The sequence below is a fragment of the Arachis hypogaea genome, chromosome 12 (genome assembly GCF_003086295.3).
Source record: "Arachis hypogaea cultivar Tifrunner chromosome 12, arahy.Tifrunner.gnm2.J5K5, whole genome shotgun sequence".
Classification (NCBI taxonomy): domain Eukaryota; kingdom Viridiplantae; phylum Streptophyta; class Magnoliopsida; order Fabales; family Fabaceae; genus Arachis; species Arachis hypogaea.
The window spans coordinates 117,415,718-117,431,309 of NC_092047.1; the positions used below are offsets into that span (position 1 = coordinate 117,415,718).

Genomic DNA, 15,592 nt, shown 5'->3' on the forward strand with positions numbered 1-15,592 from the left:
AAATTTGGCAATGCCTTCTGTGATCGCATAAAGTTCCCGAACATATGCTGACTGTTTCTGCATTCTAGGGGATAATTTCTTCGAAAAATAGGCAATAGGGTGACTACTTTGGCTTAAGACAGCTCCAATCCCGGATCCAGATGCATCAGTCTCAATGATGAAGGGTTGAGCGAAATTCGGCAAGGCGAGGACTGGTGCAGATGTGATAGCACTCTTTAATTTCTCAAAAGCTGAAGCAGCTTCTGAATTCCATATAAAAGAATCTTTCTTCAATAGGTCAGACAAAGGGCTAGCCAGGGATGCATACCTTTTGATAAATCTTCTATAATAACCTGTAAGTCCCAAAAATCCCCTAAGTTGTTTCAAGTTCATTGGAATTGGCCATTCTGCCACTGCCACGATTTTATTTTTCTCCATATTCAGGCCTTGCCCGTTGATGGTATGCCCCAAATAATTTATTTCTTCTGCACCAAAAGAACACTTCGAAAGTTTGGCAAAAAGAGACTCTCGTTTCAATATCTCCAAAACAACTTGTAAGTGATTCAAATGTGAAGGCCATGTAGAACTGTAAACTAAGATGTCGTCAAAAAATACAAGAACAAACTTCCTCAAGAACTCTCTAAAAATATCATTCATCAATGCTTGGAATGTGGCTGGTGCGTTCGTCAAACCAAATGGCATTACTAACCACTCGTAGTGTCCCTGGTGAGTCCTAAAAGCAGTCTTATGCCTGTCTTCGGGAGTAACCAATATTTGATGATAGCCAGATCTTAAGTCCAATTTAGAAAAATATTTAGCACCAAATAATTCATCAAGAAGTTCATCCACCGTTGGAATAGGAAAAGAATCTTTGATTGTAATTGCGTTTAAAGCACGATAATCTGTGCAAAAGCGCCATGTTCCATCTTTCTTTTTTACCAATAAGACAGGGGAAGAGAACGGGCTCTTACTTGGTTGAATAATACCTTCTCTTAGCATTTCTTCAATCATCACTTCAATTTGTTCCTTTTGGCTATGTGGGTATCTATAAGGTCTGACTTTCACTGGAGGTGCATTGCTCAGTAATGGAATGCAATGATCATGAACTCTTTGAGGTGGTAAGCCTTCAGGTTGGTCAAATACATCCTTATAATTATGCAGTAGTAATGCCAATTCTGGAGCTATATCAGAAGGTAATTCAAGCAACTTTTCTGACAACTGCTCTTGTTTCACTTGTGTGAATTGTAAGGTAAATGCTTCCGCTATAGCATCTGTGTTTTGCAACCTGCGGATATGATGGAATTGGGCCTCCTGTGGTAAATAGTTGCAATCTCCCTGTAGAGTAATCAGTTTTCCATGATGGAAGAAGCGAATTCTTAAAGCATCATAATTAGCTAAGTGCTCCTTAAGAGTTTTTAACCAAGTACCACCTAGTACCAGGTCAGCTCCGGAGAACGGAAGGAGGTAAGCTGGCATCTTTAATGTATGACCTTGAGTTTGCACCGACAATTCTCTAACAAACCCCTCGGCATCCATAACTTGACCATTTCCCACAACAACCCGAAATCTTGGTGATGGTTCCACTGCCAATTGCAAAAACCTTGCAACTCTTGGTTGAAGGAAATTGTCTGAGCTACCCCCATCTATTAAAACCTGCACCTCCATTCCATTGATAAGTGCCTTGAAGCGAATCACTCCCAAGGCTGGAATCCCTTTCATCGCATTGAACGAGAGGTGATGAGCCACTGCTAATTGAGCTTGCTGAGTATCGCCCTGTTCCGGTTGCTGTGGTGTATCCAACTCATCCGCTGTGACATAACATTCTTCAGCCTCTTCCATTTGCAACATTAAGAGGCCTCTATTTGCGCACTTATGATCAAAGGAAAATTTTTCATCACACCAATAACAGAGCCCCTTATCTCTGCGCAATTGCATTTCAGCCGGGGACATATTTCTAATAGGGCGAGCAAGAGGTTTTGTGTTTGGGGTTGGAAGCAATGGTGGTAATGGTGGTTTAGGTGGTGGTTTCGGTGTGAGGCTATTGTTAGGAGTGGAAGTGATTCGGTTGGCATTTGAGCCAAAAGAGTGACGAAAATTAGTGGTGTACTTCTCTTCAAATAATTTGGCCAGAGAGACTGCTCGGATTAGGGAACCAGGGCATTGAGCTATCACATCTCGTTTAATATCAGCCTTTAAGCCGCTAACAAAGCAATCCACTAATGCTTCCGGGGGATTAATTTCAGATCTATTAGCCAAGGCAATAAATTCCGAATAATAATCTGCTACAGATCCTCTTTGGGTCAATTTAAAAAGAGCAGCTCGTGGGCAATCAAACAAGGACGGGCCAAATTCAATTTCAATTGCCCTTTTTAACTCAAACCAAGACGTAAAGGGTTGGTTACGTTGCATCATTTGATACCAAGGTACTGTGCCCTTGTCCATATGAATTGAAGCAATTGCCAACTTCTCCTGTTCTGGTGTATTGTAATAATTGAAATATTGATCTGCATTAAAAATCCAAGATATGGCATTCGTACCATCAAATCTTGGGAAATCGAAATTGAGCTTTCTCGGGCTTGGCATGGTACGGTTGAAGGAAACGGCACCAGACGCAGAGTTCGGATCATGGTCCAGAGAATCTCTTTGTCTCGTACTAGCCGACTCGATGAGAGCGCGTAGTGCGTCAAATTGCTGCTGATTATCCTCAGCCATTTTCAGTGATAGCGCTCGCTGATCCATAGCTAATTTCAGCGCAAACTCACGCTGTTCTTCGATTTTTTGCTCCATCAACGATTGTAGCATTTTTAGGTCTTTTTGGGCATTCTTGAGACCTGCATCCAAATCCTTCATTCGGGTGTTCTCTGCCATGATTCTATGAAAGCACCAATGAAACGTAACTAGAATTAACTAGAAAGGAGAATAAACCAGAATTAATAGCAAGAGTTCATAATGGCTCCTTAATGTAACAGTAGCCAACCATATAAGAAGAATTCAATAAAAATAATAAAAGTCTTCAAGCAGTAGACATAGCACAAGCCTTCAAGTCTTCTTCCAAGGGAATAAACCTAACAATGATAAGAGATTTAGTGACTAGAGAGGGAGCAGAGGGAAGAGAAGAATATTCAGATAGAAAAGGAATTACCACTCATTGCCTACAGCACATAGTCCTTGAGTTGAGTATTTGTTTGCCTTTGCCTCAAACTTTTGCGTATTTGATCTGTTGCCATCTGTCCCTCAACTCTAACTAACTCTGCATTTGGCTTTCTTTGTGGTTGAATTACCCCTTTTGTCCTTACTTCATTTTCTTTACTCATTACAAATTACTACCTCATGCGGTTTCGATAAATGCTTATACCCCTCAGACTCATACAAAGGACCCATTACAAGTAATTGGTGAAGCTTGGGAGCTCTCGGCAGTGAACATGCAAGCTCGTCGCTGTCAACAATGTTAAGTTTCTCCAGAGCTGGAAGGTGAGCAGGCAGATCTCCTCTTAACACCGGACAGTTGACTATGGAAAGGCTTTTAAGTTTGGGAAATCCGTCAAAGTCATCAGGAATATGCCACTCTCGCCAGCGAGGCATATGAGCAAATTCCAGAGTTTGAAGAGATCTGAAGGGTGTGCCCTGATGAGATGATTCAGCGTTGTTGTAAAACTCACCACCAATTCTCTCCAACCCATCGAATTCAGAAATCCTGAGATCCTTTAGAGAGGGTAACTGTCCCAGTGAAGGAAGCTGACGGCAATTCTTACAAAGATACATACTCAATTCGGTTAAATTGGAGTAGCAAGAAAGGCCTAACCAATCAGGGAATATTTCACCCCTATAACCATCAATTGATAACTCTTTCAAGTTTCGGTGAGGTTGCAACTCCTCAAGTATATCTCTTGCAGTTTCAACATCAACAGTATCACCTTCTCTACGCCATTTCAATTCTAAAATGCTGATGTGCTCCTTGCTATCCATCTTTGCCTCCAAAGCTTCACCGCTGTCTTTCACATTCTGTAATTTGGAAATACAAAGTTTGCCATGAAGATTGTCAAGTGCTCCCAATTCTCTTATCCCATTCTCCACTTGCTCCCCGACAATATAACCACTTAAGAAGTTCAGGTGCTTCAACTTGCTCATTCCCTTCGGCATCTCTTTCAAAGAATTTGATCCTCTGGTATCAAGATGGCGCAGCTTCACAAGATCTTGCATACGGCTAGGAAGCATCTCCAGCTTCTTACAATAACTCAACTTCAATGTTTGGAGATTGTATAATTTACACAATGACTCCGACAATGTCAAAATAGATGTAAAAGAGAGATCCAAATAATGCAAATGGATCAGTTTATCTATTGAATCAGGCAATGATTCAATAGAAAAACGTTTAAATGACAAAACTCTTAGATACCTCATTTGTAATTGTAAGAGCAAAGAATCACTTTCTAACGTAATTGATAGAGGACCACGACATACATTTAGAAACGTTCTCATATGTATTGCTCCCTTATAGGCCTCTCCAAATCTTGAATCATCGGGATTTACCATGTATGACAAATGACGAGTTTTGCTGCGAATCTTTTGTGGATCTCCTAATTCTCTGACTCTGAAATAGAATTTTTCAGCAAAAAATGTTGCTAAATCATGCATGAGATCATGCATTACAAATAAGCCAACATCTTTACTAGAAAGTTGAAAAAATGATCTTGCAACTAATTCATCAAAATAAGCACAACCAATATTTTCTGATGTGTATTTTTCCATTGGTTGTAAGAGACCTTCAGCCATCCACAGCAAGATTAATTCATCTTTGTCAAATTGATAATCTTGGGGATATAACGAGCAATAAACAAAACACCGCTTTAAATTTGAAGGAAGATAGTGATAACTAACTCTTAATGCAGCAACAATCTTACTCTCATCCTCAGGAAGCTCCCAAATTTCACTTCTCAGTAAATTCTCCCAATCCTCTACTTTATCTTTACTGCGCAATAAACCCCCAAGTGTCTTCACAGCCAAAGGTAATCCCTTGCATTTTTCAACAATTTTTTTACCAATTTGTTCTAAGATTTCATATTGTCTAGAACTAGTAGAAATAGATGAATGTTTCAAAAACAAAGACCGGCAATCTTCGTTGGACAATGTATCTAGTTTATAATGTAGATTTGTAGTTGACACTACAGAATCAACATTCTTAATACGAGTAGTTAAAAGAATTTTACTTCCTTTATTTCCACTCAAAAAAGGTTTTAGAAAATTGTCCCACAAATTTTGCTGATTATCCCAAACATCATCTAAAACTACCAAGAATGTCTTTTCTGTTAACTTTTCCTTCAATTCGGTTTGAATCGAATTCAAGTTAACCTTATTACAAGGAGAAGCTATGTCTTCCATTATAGACTTGGTAACAATAACAGGGTCAAATTTTGTTGCAACACACGCCCATGCTTTAATGGCAAACTTCTCCTTCACTCTGGCATCATTGTAAACTCACTGAGCCAAGGTAGTCTTTCCAATTCCACCAATACCTTCTATAGAGATCACAGACAATATATCATCACAAGTTTCATCGAGTAACAATTTTATGATGGCCTCCTTGTCATTGTTCCTGCCATATATATCAGAACTTTCAAGCAGAGATGATTGAATTCTCCATGACATGTCCTCCAGATCTTTGGCAACCCCTTGTTTCAGATCAAGATCATCTTTCTCTTCAACAATAGACTCTAGTTTGTCAACTATGTCTTGCATGCTAGTCACTACCCCCATCTCATCATCATCACTATCTTCCAAAATTGAATCAACATAGTGAGACCAGGAAGAAGAGTTACCTGGATCTCTCTGAGTGGGAGTGGGAGTGGCAGTGGCAGTGGCAGCTTTAGTGGAGAGTTCATCGAGCAAGTCATCAGCCATATAAAGAGCATCTTGGAGATCAACAAGCCACTTGTTGACTTCTTGGTCTCGGATCTGCCTCTGCTCAGCATCATCAAGCACAGGTCGAGTGGCACGGAGACTCTTCCTCAGCTTTTGAAGCAACTTCTGGTCATCTAACTTCTTTGCTTCGGGGGTTGAGTTGACATCGAGTGAAGACAGCTTGTTCAAAACAGCATCAACAAAGGAAGAGAGATAAGCTCTACCCTGAAGTTTTGCAGCCATGATTGAGGCTCAAGTTCAGGGGATGATGAGATCACAACAAGAGAAGAAAGAAAGAAAGAAAGGTAAGAGAACAATGGTTGCCGGGTATAGTGAACTTGATAGAATGGTTTTCTAAATCGTGTATAACCAGGCAAGTCTCTCAGGTAACTTAAAATAATTAAAATTTCAAAGTAGTGGAGTTCCCACCAAGCTAATTATTTATGTTAATTATAATTTAAATAATTAATATAAATTATTAATTAAATAAAAATATAATTATTTAAATAATATTAATTATAATAATTTATTATAATTAGTAATTAATTAATTATTATTCAATTATTTAATATAATTATTTAATTAATTATAATTTAATATAATTATTTATTTTAAAGATAACTTGCGACATGACAAGTTATCATTTGCAAACATAAGTCCCTCTTAGGAGGAACTCTTTTTCCTCAATCCATGAGCAGGGACGCTGTTTTCTTTCTCTCCAACAGTTGGGACTCTATTGTGTCAGAAAAAGAGGAAATGGAACCTTGAAAAATTGATGCGTTGGAGATTAAAGTGTCCTATTTGAATCCAAAAAAGTTTTATTGAGCATTAATTTAGTCCCGCTATGAGGTCAAAGTCAAATAAACGGAACGTCTTACATAACAAGAACAAAATCGATAATCTGGAGAACAAGTACAAGTTCCAGAGGCACAAAATTAATGGTTGATGCATCAATACATTTATTTATCATTCTTTTTAGTTCTATAGAAAATATTTTATTTATATTATAAGAAAAATAATAAATAAATATATTGATGCATCCACGGTTAGTTTTGTACCTCTGAGGCTTGTATTTGTTCTTTAAATTATCGATTTTATCCTTGTATAGTTGTTATGTAGAACATTTCATTAATTATTTAACTATGACTTCACTGTGGGACTAAATTAATGCTAAATAGAATTTTTTTTATATTTAAATATGACACTTTAAATTTTAAGATGAGCCTATATGAACAAACATTATTATATATTTCTATCATATGTGGCAAATGAAGTTTCATGTTTACAATAGTTACATTTTACTTTACTGCAGAAGTTAGTTTCCTCTCTGCACAATAGTTTGAGGGCACCGAGATTTTTTGCAGGGAACCTTTTTAAACTAACTACAAATGCAAAATTTGTTTTGTAAGTTAAGAATTGTACCCTCTAGGCATATATTACTACTTAGTCTTGTATGATGTGTAATCCATGTACTAGCTATTATACTTCATAGTGAAAGGAGACCAATTGAAATAGAAGCCTAGGTGAATTAATCAAAACAATCTCAGACATTTTACCCTATCATTATTATTCTTTATGTAGCACAAAAACCAATCAAGAGAACCACCTACGTTTCTACACTTCTTTTGTCTTTTTCTCCCTATAATTTCCTCCATTATTTTATCCGTATTTGCACAACCACCAATAAAGTATAGTAGTATTATTCGTTTATTATAAGATCAATCAAAACACACTAATCAAATTAATTGTGAGGAAGACTAGGTCAATATCTTCTAGTTTGTCACAAACTTCTACCATTTCTCACTAACTTGGTCCTTGTAAAAACAATAATCTAATATCCTAAAGCATCCACTCAGAAGGATCAAGGTAGGTTCCCATCTCATTATATCAGCAAGTTCATGAAGGGAAAATTTGACAATAAAGCATGAATTTGTGTTGCCAAAAAAATTTGATGTTCTTAATGTTAAGAAGATTGTATTAGTAGCAATAACTTGTAGTTCTTCAGACATGAATAAGGTGAACAGAGATGTAATTTACATTATTTTTCTTTTCTGTTTCATGAATTACCAATTTGCCATAAAAAGATAAACGTTGAACCATTCAACATTGATGAACATAATCATAGTAAAAGTTCAGATTAATACTCAAAGTCTGAATATACCTTTAGAAAGATATTACTGACATATTAGTCATTCATATAATATATTCAATTATGTATTATGTAAGCAGTTCGAGCCGTTTATTATCTAATCTCCTTTGAGTGCATTTCTTATTTAAATTGAAAGAGGCAGCCACGTAATAATGGTAGGTGTGAAAGTGGCATCATGTGGAAGAAAAAATCAAAAGCGTTCTACTAGATTATCACTATGGGTATTATCATTATCACAAGGGACAAAAGCAAAAGCCAAGTTATTAGTAGTTGCTTTGTTTTGGAAGGATTTTAAATTTTTGTATGTGGAGACAAGGTCTCACAAATCATTGAAATCAACGAAAACTATATGTTTAATTATTTATTAAATTATTGTTTTATCTGCAAAGGGTTTTAATTATCATGAAACACCGTTCAAAGAAGTGTAAAAAAAAAAAAAAAAGTCAAGATGTGTGGACGAAATTTCCTAAATATAATACTAAATTGATAATTAGCAGACAACCAACAATCAACTATCTTAGTTTATGAATTTTGATAAAATTAATTTTAAATTGAAAGTTTTAATGTTTTAAAATTCTCTTTTAATTAAATTTTAGTTTGATTTAATTTAATAAATTTATTATGTTAATAACCAATTAAAATTTTTAAATGTGAGTTGTAGTGTTACTTAACATATTATATCAGCAAATTTTATTACTATCAATAAAAAAAGTGATAAAAAAAACTAATATAATTAATTTAAAATATTTAAAAAATAAATTAAATAAAAAAATTTTCAAAAACAATTTAAAAAGCGAATGTACTCCTATTTTCACAATCTCATGTTTACAATGTGCAAGTAAAATTTATTTTCATGGTTAATAATCAAATTAGTTTCTGAAAGATAAGATATTTTTTAAATTGTCTTTGAAAGATTTTTTCAATCAAATCAATTTTTTAAAAATTACAAATTAATTATATATGTCCTTCAATTACTCCACTCATAATTTTCGCCAACGATTAATAACGTGAAATGTTAACGGATAGAATTCATGATACATAACATGTTTAATTAGACGTTGACTAAATATGTTTACGAAAATTTATCAATTTAGTCACTAGGTCATATTATAAATAAGATTTTTGTAATTGGAAAACGGGTGCGCTACACATCCATGTAACTATGTAACCAAGTTGGCCCAATCCCAAATTGAGTCACGCGCATTAACGAGAGTGAAAACACGCACCGTTCTTCTTCTTCTCTACTCGCGTTATAGGCTTCATCGTTCTCCTCTGCTCGCATTTTTTTTCTTCTTGTTGTTCTTCTTCTTCTCTACTCGCGTTCTTCGTTATGGATTTGGATTGATTTCAACGTAATTAGCTTTGTCGTTCTTCTTCTTCGTTTTCTTCTTCGATCTGGACTTCTGAATTGAAACAATGAATGAATCAACTTCAAAATCAGTTGAATGAGTGCGATTTGGATTATTCTTCCAAAACGCATCACAATAATCTTAAACATTGAACAAAGTAAAAGGAGGCCACCGAACCGAACAACATTCATTTGGTGAATCAAAATCACAAAGGCCACCGAACCGAACAATGTTCATGTGGTGAATAAATGGTGATCAACTTTCAATCAACAAATTTTTCATCCACAATACAGCTGGTCTGCACGGTAAACCGAAATCGTAATTATGGTGAACCGAAATCTTAATTACGGTAAAAGAATTATGTAATGTTTAGGGAACAAAACAGAATATATTCGTCTAATTATTTTTAGGCTCCTTTCTGCATGCCGAACCGAACACATGCATATGGTGAATCAACTCTTTAGTACCTACCGAACCGAAAAGTTACTCACATTTACTCACAGTTACATATTATCAATTCAGATATAGATCACCTCAGTCCATTCAATTCACTTCAAATAAAATTAGTAATTTCATTCTATTGAATTCGATTCAAAATTCAATAATTCAAATATCATCAAATTGATGCGTTTCAGAAGAATGATCCAAATCGCACTCATTCAATTGATTTGAAGTTGATTCATTCATTGTTTCAATTCAAAAGTACAGATCAAAGAAGAAAACGAAGAAGAAGATGAACGACGAAGCTAATTACGTTAAAGTCAATCCAGGGGAGAAGAACGAATTTAATTAGGTTAAAGAAGAAGAAGGAGGAGGAGGTTTACGTTGATATGGAAAGGTTTACGTTGAGAAAGGTTGATCGCGCAAAATAAAGATTATGTTATATGAGGCGCGTGTAAAACAAACGAGTGTGTGGGTGGGGGAAACGCGTGGAGTGGATTCTACTTGGATACCATCCATATAATTTTTACATGGATGTAGAGCTTTTCCCTTTTGTTAAAAATAAAATTATTTAGTGTAGTTACAAGTAGATAGATTTTGTAAGTAGAGAGTCAATATATATGTAGAGTATGTATTGAATACGTGTCAATATTTTGGTAACACATTTTCGGTAATCTACAATAATATAATGGAAAAGTATATGTAGACAATGAAAATACTAAATAATGTGAACAATGGATATATCGAAGGTTCAATTCACTAAATGTGCGGATAGTTATCCTAATATTAATATTTAGGTGGGTAATTTGAGGGTGTGGTGTGTTTTTTTACTTTATTAGACTAATTTTAGAGTCCATTGTTCACATTGTTCATAATATAACGTACTTTAAATATCAATATTTAACTAAAACATCATCTTCATCTCTATATTAAAAATAATTGCAACCCGTGGGATACACAGATTGATAAATTAATGGTATTATATAATATATTTTAATAAGTATTATATTATTTAAAAATTAATTAAAATATATACCAACTAATATTAAATTTGATTTTTATTTAAAATATTTTGTAATATAATATTTTTTATATTAAAGTTATACAAAATTACATCTTTATTTGTTGTTTTTATTTTTTATTTATTTTAATTGATAGATTTAGTCTTTTTATATGGTGTTTGTCCTTTTGATTGTTGTTGGATTTTTTTTTTTTTCCGTCTTATCATATGTTCTTGTAGAGACATTTTGTTTAATTGTTGACTTGCATATATTTTTTAGGAAACATTTCAAGTGCACCGGGAGTACCGGTGCTCCAGTTATTTTAACCGTTTATCTGAATTATAAAAAATATATATAGCATATATTAATTGAAATCAATGATTAAAATAACTGGTGCACCGGTACTCCCTGGTGCACTTAAAATGTTTCCTATTTTTTATTGTCTTTTTTGTCCTATATATATATATATATATATTTCATGCATGGTACATTATTATATTTTGGGTTAAGTACTGAAATCATCCCTAAGGTATGGGGTGAAAATCAAAATCGTCCCCGACCTTTTTTTGTTATTAAAATCATTCCAAACGTTACAAAACGTTATAAAATCCTCATTTTTTACTTTAATTTCATTTTCTTGACCAAATTACCCTTAAAATTAATAAAAATAAAATTAAAAAAAAAAACCCAACCCCCATCCTGTCTCCGTATCTCTCCCTCTCTTCCCTTTCATCTCCTTCTTCCTACCCCTCTTCGGAACTCTCCCTCCCAACCACAACCCCAATTCTTCCTCTCTCTCTTTCCGCCACCGTATCATCTCCGCTCCCACTTCCTTCTCCACCTTCTTCTCCCTTTCTATCACCGACCTCAATCCTTACCCCTCAACGACAACCATGTCCTCTGACTCTTCTTCGGCGCCGACTCCTTCTCCGTCGCGCTCTTTCTCTCGCAGCGCTGGCATGCGTTCTTCCTCTCACAGCGCCACGCCTCCGTTCTGCCTCCTGCAGTGTTGCGCCTCCATTCTGCCTTCTTGCCGTATCGCTGCTCCTTCCAGATTCAAATATATTCTTCTTCCTGTTCTGCTTCTCTGATTCTCTGTTTTGCTTCTTGGAGCTCACCACTTTTCATGGGGATCAATGCGGGTAGGAGGAGTGAGGTCAGTTGTTGCTGGTTGGGAAGGTGGAGAGCAGAGGGTGGTGAATCGATAGAAGCGTCTTCGAGTTTGTCGTCTTCAGCCTCGAATCCCTCTTCTTTTTGTTCTTCCTTTTTTTTATTTTTTTCTGAAGAACATAAACTGATAAATATCATTTTTTTAATTTTTTAATTTCTGTTGCTGTTGAATTTGGATATGAAATTGCAGTTGATGATTGCTGAATTATTGTTAAATTTAATATTTTTGTTGATTTATTTTGTGGATGTTGTTGATGTTGTTCATTTTGTTGTTGCTGTTGCTAAATGTGTGTTAATGTTGCTGAATTTGTTGGTTAATTTATTGTTGCTGTTGCTGAATTTAGTTTGTGGGTGGGTGATAGTGATTTAGAGAGAAGGAAAGTGTGATAGTTATGGAGGCAGTGGTGATGGCCATGTGAAAAAGAAGAGGGAGAGAAAAAGAGTTGCTTAAGGATGATGAAGATGATCCAGAAGTTATGGGTCAAAAGGTGATAAGAATGATGAAGATGATGCAGAACATGATGCGTAGGTGTGATAATGAGGGAGTTACGGGAAGGGAGGAGAGGGGAGGGGAGTTTGTTTTAATTTTTAATATTATTTTTAATTATTTTTATTACTAATGAAGGATAACATGATAAAAAAAATAAAATTGAAGTGGAAAATGACAATTTTATAACGTTTTGTAATGTTGAGAATGATTTTAATAACAAAAAAAAGTTGGGGACGATTTTGATTTTCACCCCAAACCTTAGGGACGATTTCAGTATTTAACCCTTATATTTTTATTGTTGTGTTCTTGAAAATTTGTGGTCCTTTCAACTATTTGTAAATTTCTATTGATACAATATTGCTTAGAGTGCTTGAGAAATGAACCCTAGCTGTTTTTAGGGTCAGAAAGCCATGTCAACTCAATGATATTATGCACCCACATCACACTCCAGATTCACGCAACCCAATATTTTTTCTTAGAAAAATGATTTATTATTTAAGTTGTGAATTATTGGTAGGGTTGCATATGGATCGGATATTGCCTAAAATTCTATCCGATCCGCATTGCACTCATCGGATCGGATCGGATACGATATCCGTAATTTTTCAGGCCAGATCCGATCCGATCCGCAAGTATGCAGATCGGATCGGATCGAATATCGGGTATATCCGCATAATTAAAAAAAATGTTTTTAAATTTCATTTGGCTATTTTTACAAAAAAAAAATTCATTTTTCACCTGTTTAAGCATATTTAATTCTAAAATATTATCAATAAAAGTTCTCTTGAATAACAAACAAAATAATAACACAAGATTTAAGTTTAATTATTCTAAGTCGAAGTACAACAAAAAAAATAAAAAACAAGATATCATAAAATTCATATCACATTAGGGTTTATTTTCTTAAACTATGCTATTTATATGTGACGTGCAGATATACGAATTTACGGATCGAATCTGCAGATATCACTGCCAAATCTGCAATCCAATCCTACCATAGTGTGGATCGGATAATATCCATAAAATTCGAATCGAATGCAGATAATTACCGCAGATATATATGCAGATATTATCCGATCCATGTGCAATCCTAATTATTGGAAGAAGAATGCCATCGATGGCATCATTTGGACGAACAACTGTTTTATATTATTGTTTAGGAAAATTATCCCATATACCGTGTATGACAATGAAATATGATATTACTTAGTGCGAATAAGTTGTGAGTTATAATTTATCTTAAAGTGAGGTTTAAAATTATTAAAATGATCTCAAAAATAACATTGAAAAATCAAATTTAGATAGTTGAATTAAGAACATATAATGGGACTACAAAAGGTGGCCGTTTTTAAGTGTGCTTTGCAATTTCTCTCTAATTGTTAGATAAATTTTTAAAATATCTCATTGTCATCATAATTTTTTTTTACTTGATGGATTTTTATCATTTATTTATAAATTAATTATTTTTATATTTATTTATTTAGACATAAATATATCTTTCTTAATTTAACTGCATGTCTTTCACCCAAAAATATTAATTACAATTTAATATTTTATTTACTTTTAATAAATATTTTTTATTAATAATATTAACAGTGTAAAATTTATTATTTGTTTTCCTACAAACCCCTTATTGTTTATCCATTGTTAACTTTTATGTTATTACTTGATCATTTCTGTTTAAGAAACTATCCACTATCTTATACTATAATTTTGTTAATAAGAATAATGACATTAGTTTTTTCTCACGTTTTGTTATTAATTATTAGGAAGGAATCATAAATAAATTTATTTTTTTAATGAATGTTAGATAATTTTATTTTTATAGTGAAATTCTACAGTACATTTAAAAATATAGTGCAATTGAATTTAATCCCTAAATCTTGAAATAATAAGTTCACTCCAGAAAATTAAAATATAAATCATATTATTTTTAGAAATAGTGAAACCAGTGGTTAACATTATATTAAATTTATAGTAATAATTAACTGAGCAAGAATTTAAATATTTCATCGATAAACTTTTTTTTTTAATTTTTTGAGTGGATTTAATTTACTCTCACACTAATTTAGAATTATCACATTTTCACACACAGTTATATATACAAATTATGTATTAAATTAATCATATATATATATATATTTGGATTTAGTATATTTATTAAATTAAGCTTCTTTTATTTTAGAATTTATTATTTTTTTTGTATATTGTTCCGGACCCCGCCTCTAGATTCCTTTTCGGTCCAAAACAGATAAATAACTTCCAATATCCTAACTCAGGCTACCCAGCATTCAAATTCAAATTCCTCCTTTATTTTAGCTAAACAAGATAAGATAAGATAACTACCACAAGCTATATAAAGAAACCAGAGGCCTCCTGTTACTCTTCTCCTCACACATATCTCTTAGATAGTTAGATCCATTCTGTCTTGAGTATCGGAGTAGTGTCTTTACAGGTGATGCAAATTTTACGAACCACAAACTATCGGCAAGTATACGAGGTCGTATCAAGTAATAAACTCACGGTGAGTGAGTGTCGATCCCACGAGGATTAATAGACTAAGCGAAATTAAGAATTTTGAATATCAAATAGCATAAAAGACAATAAACTGAAGATTGCAAATAATAAATGTGTGAGAAAATATTATGAGAAGAGAGTTAAATTCTGTTTTATTATTATTATTATACTTCTTTTCAAATTTATAAATTCTGTTTTAAATTTAAAAAATTTTTGTAATATCTATCTAATATCACGCAATTGATTGATTATTGATTATTTTAGTTATATTTTTCTCATTTTTAACATTTTCACGTTTTGAAGTACGAAAATAAAAATATATGCGAGTGGCTTAATCACTTAGTCTTCTAAATATTTAGTTTGCGAATTTGATTATGAATGATTCACAATAAAAAAAAAATTATGACTATGCAAAAGAAAAAAATAGTTACAGAAATAAAAATTAATTTTTTAATATCTTATTTAATAAAAACTCATCTAATATTTATTATTTTTTATTATTAGTTGAATTTTTTCATTACTTATATATTTGAACATTAACGTTTTTAAAATTATTAAAATTTATGTTCATAAAATTTGTTTTTTTTTTTTTAAATTA

The 15,592-nt window shown here is 33.4% G+C and overlaps 1 protein-coding gene across 1 annotated transcript; it reads right to left on the bottom strand.

Annotated features, from left to right (window-relative positions):
* Positions 1-3,285: 3,285 nt before the first annotated feature.
* On the bottom strand, positions 3,286-5,358 carry LOC140176904 (putative disease resistance protein At3g14460). The gene has a single exon (XM_072208466.1). The coding sequence runs from the start codon at positions 5,356-5,358 to the stop codon at positions 3,286-3,288; it is 2,073 nt and encodes a 690-aa protein (XP_072064567.1).
* Positions 5,359-15,592: the final 10,234 nt, after the last annotated feature.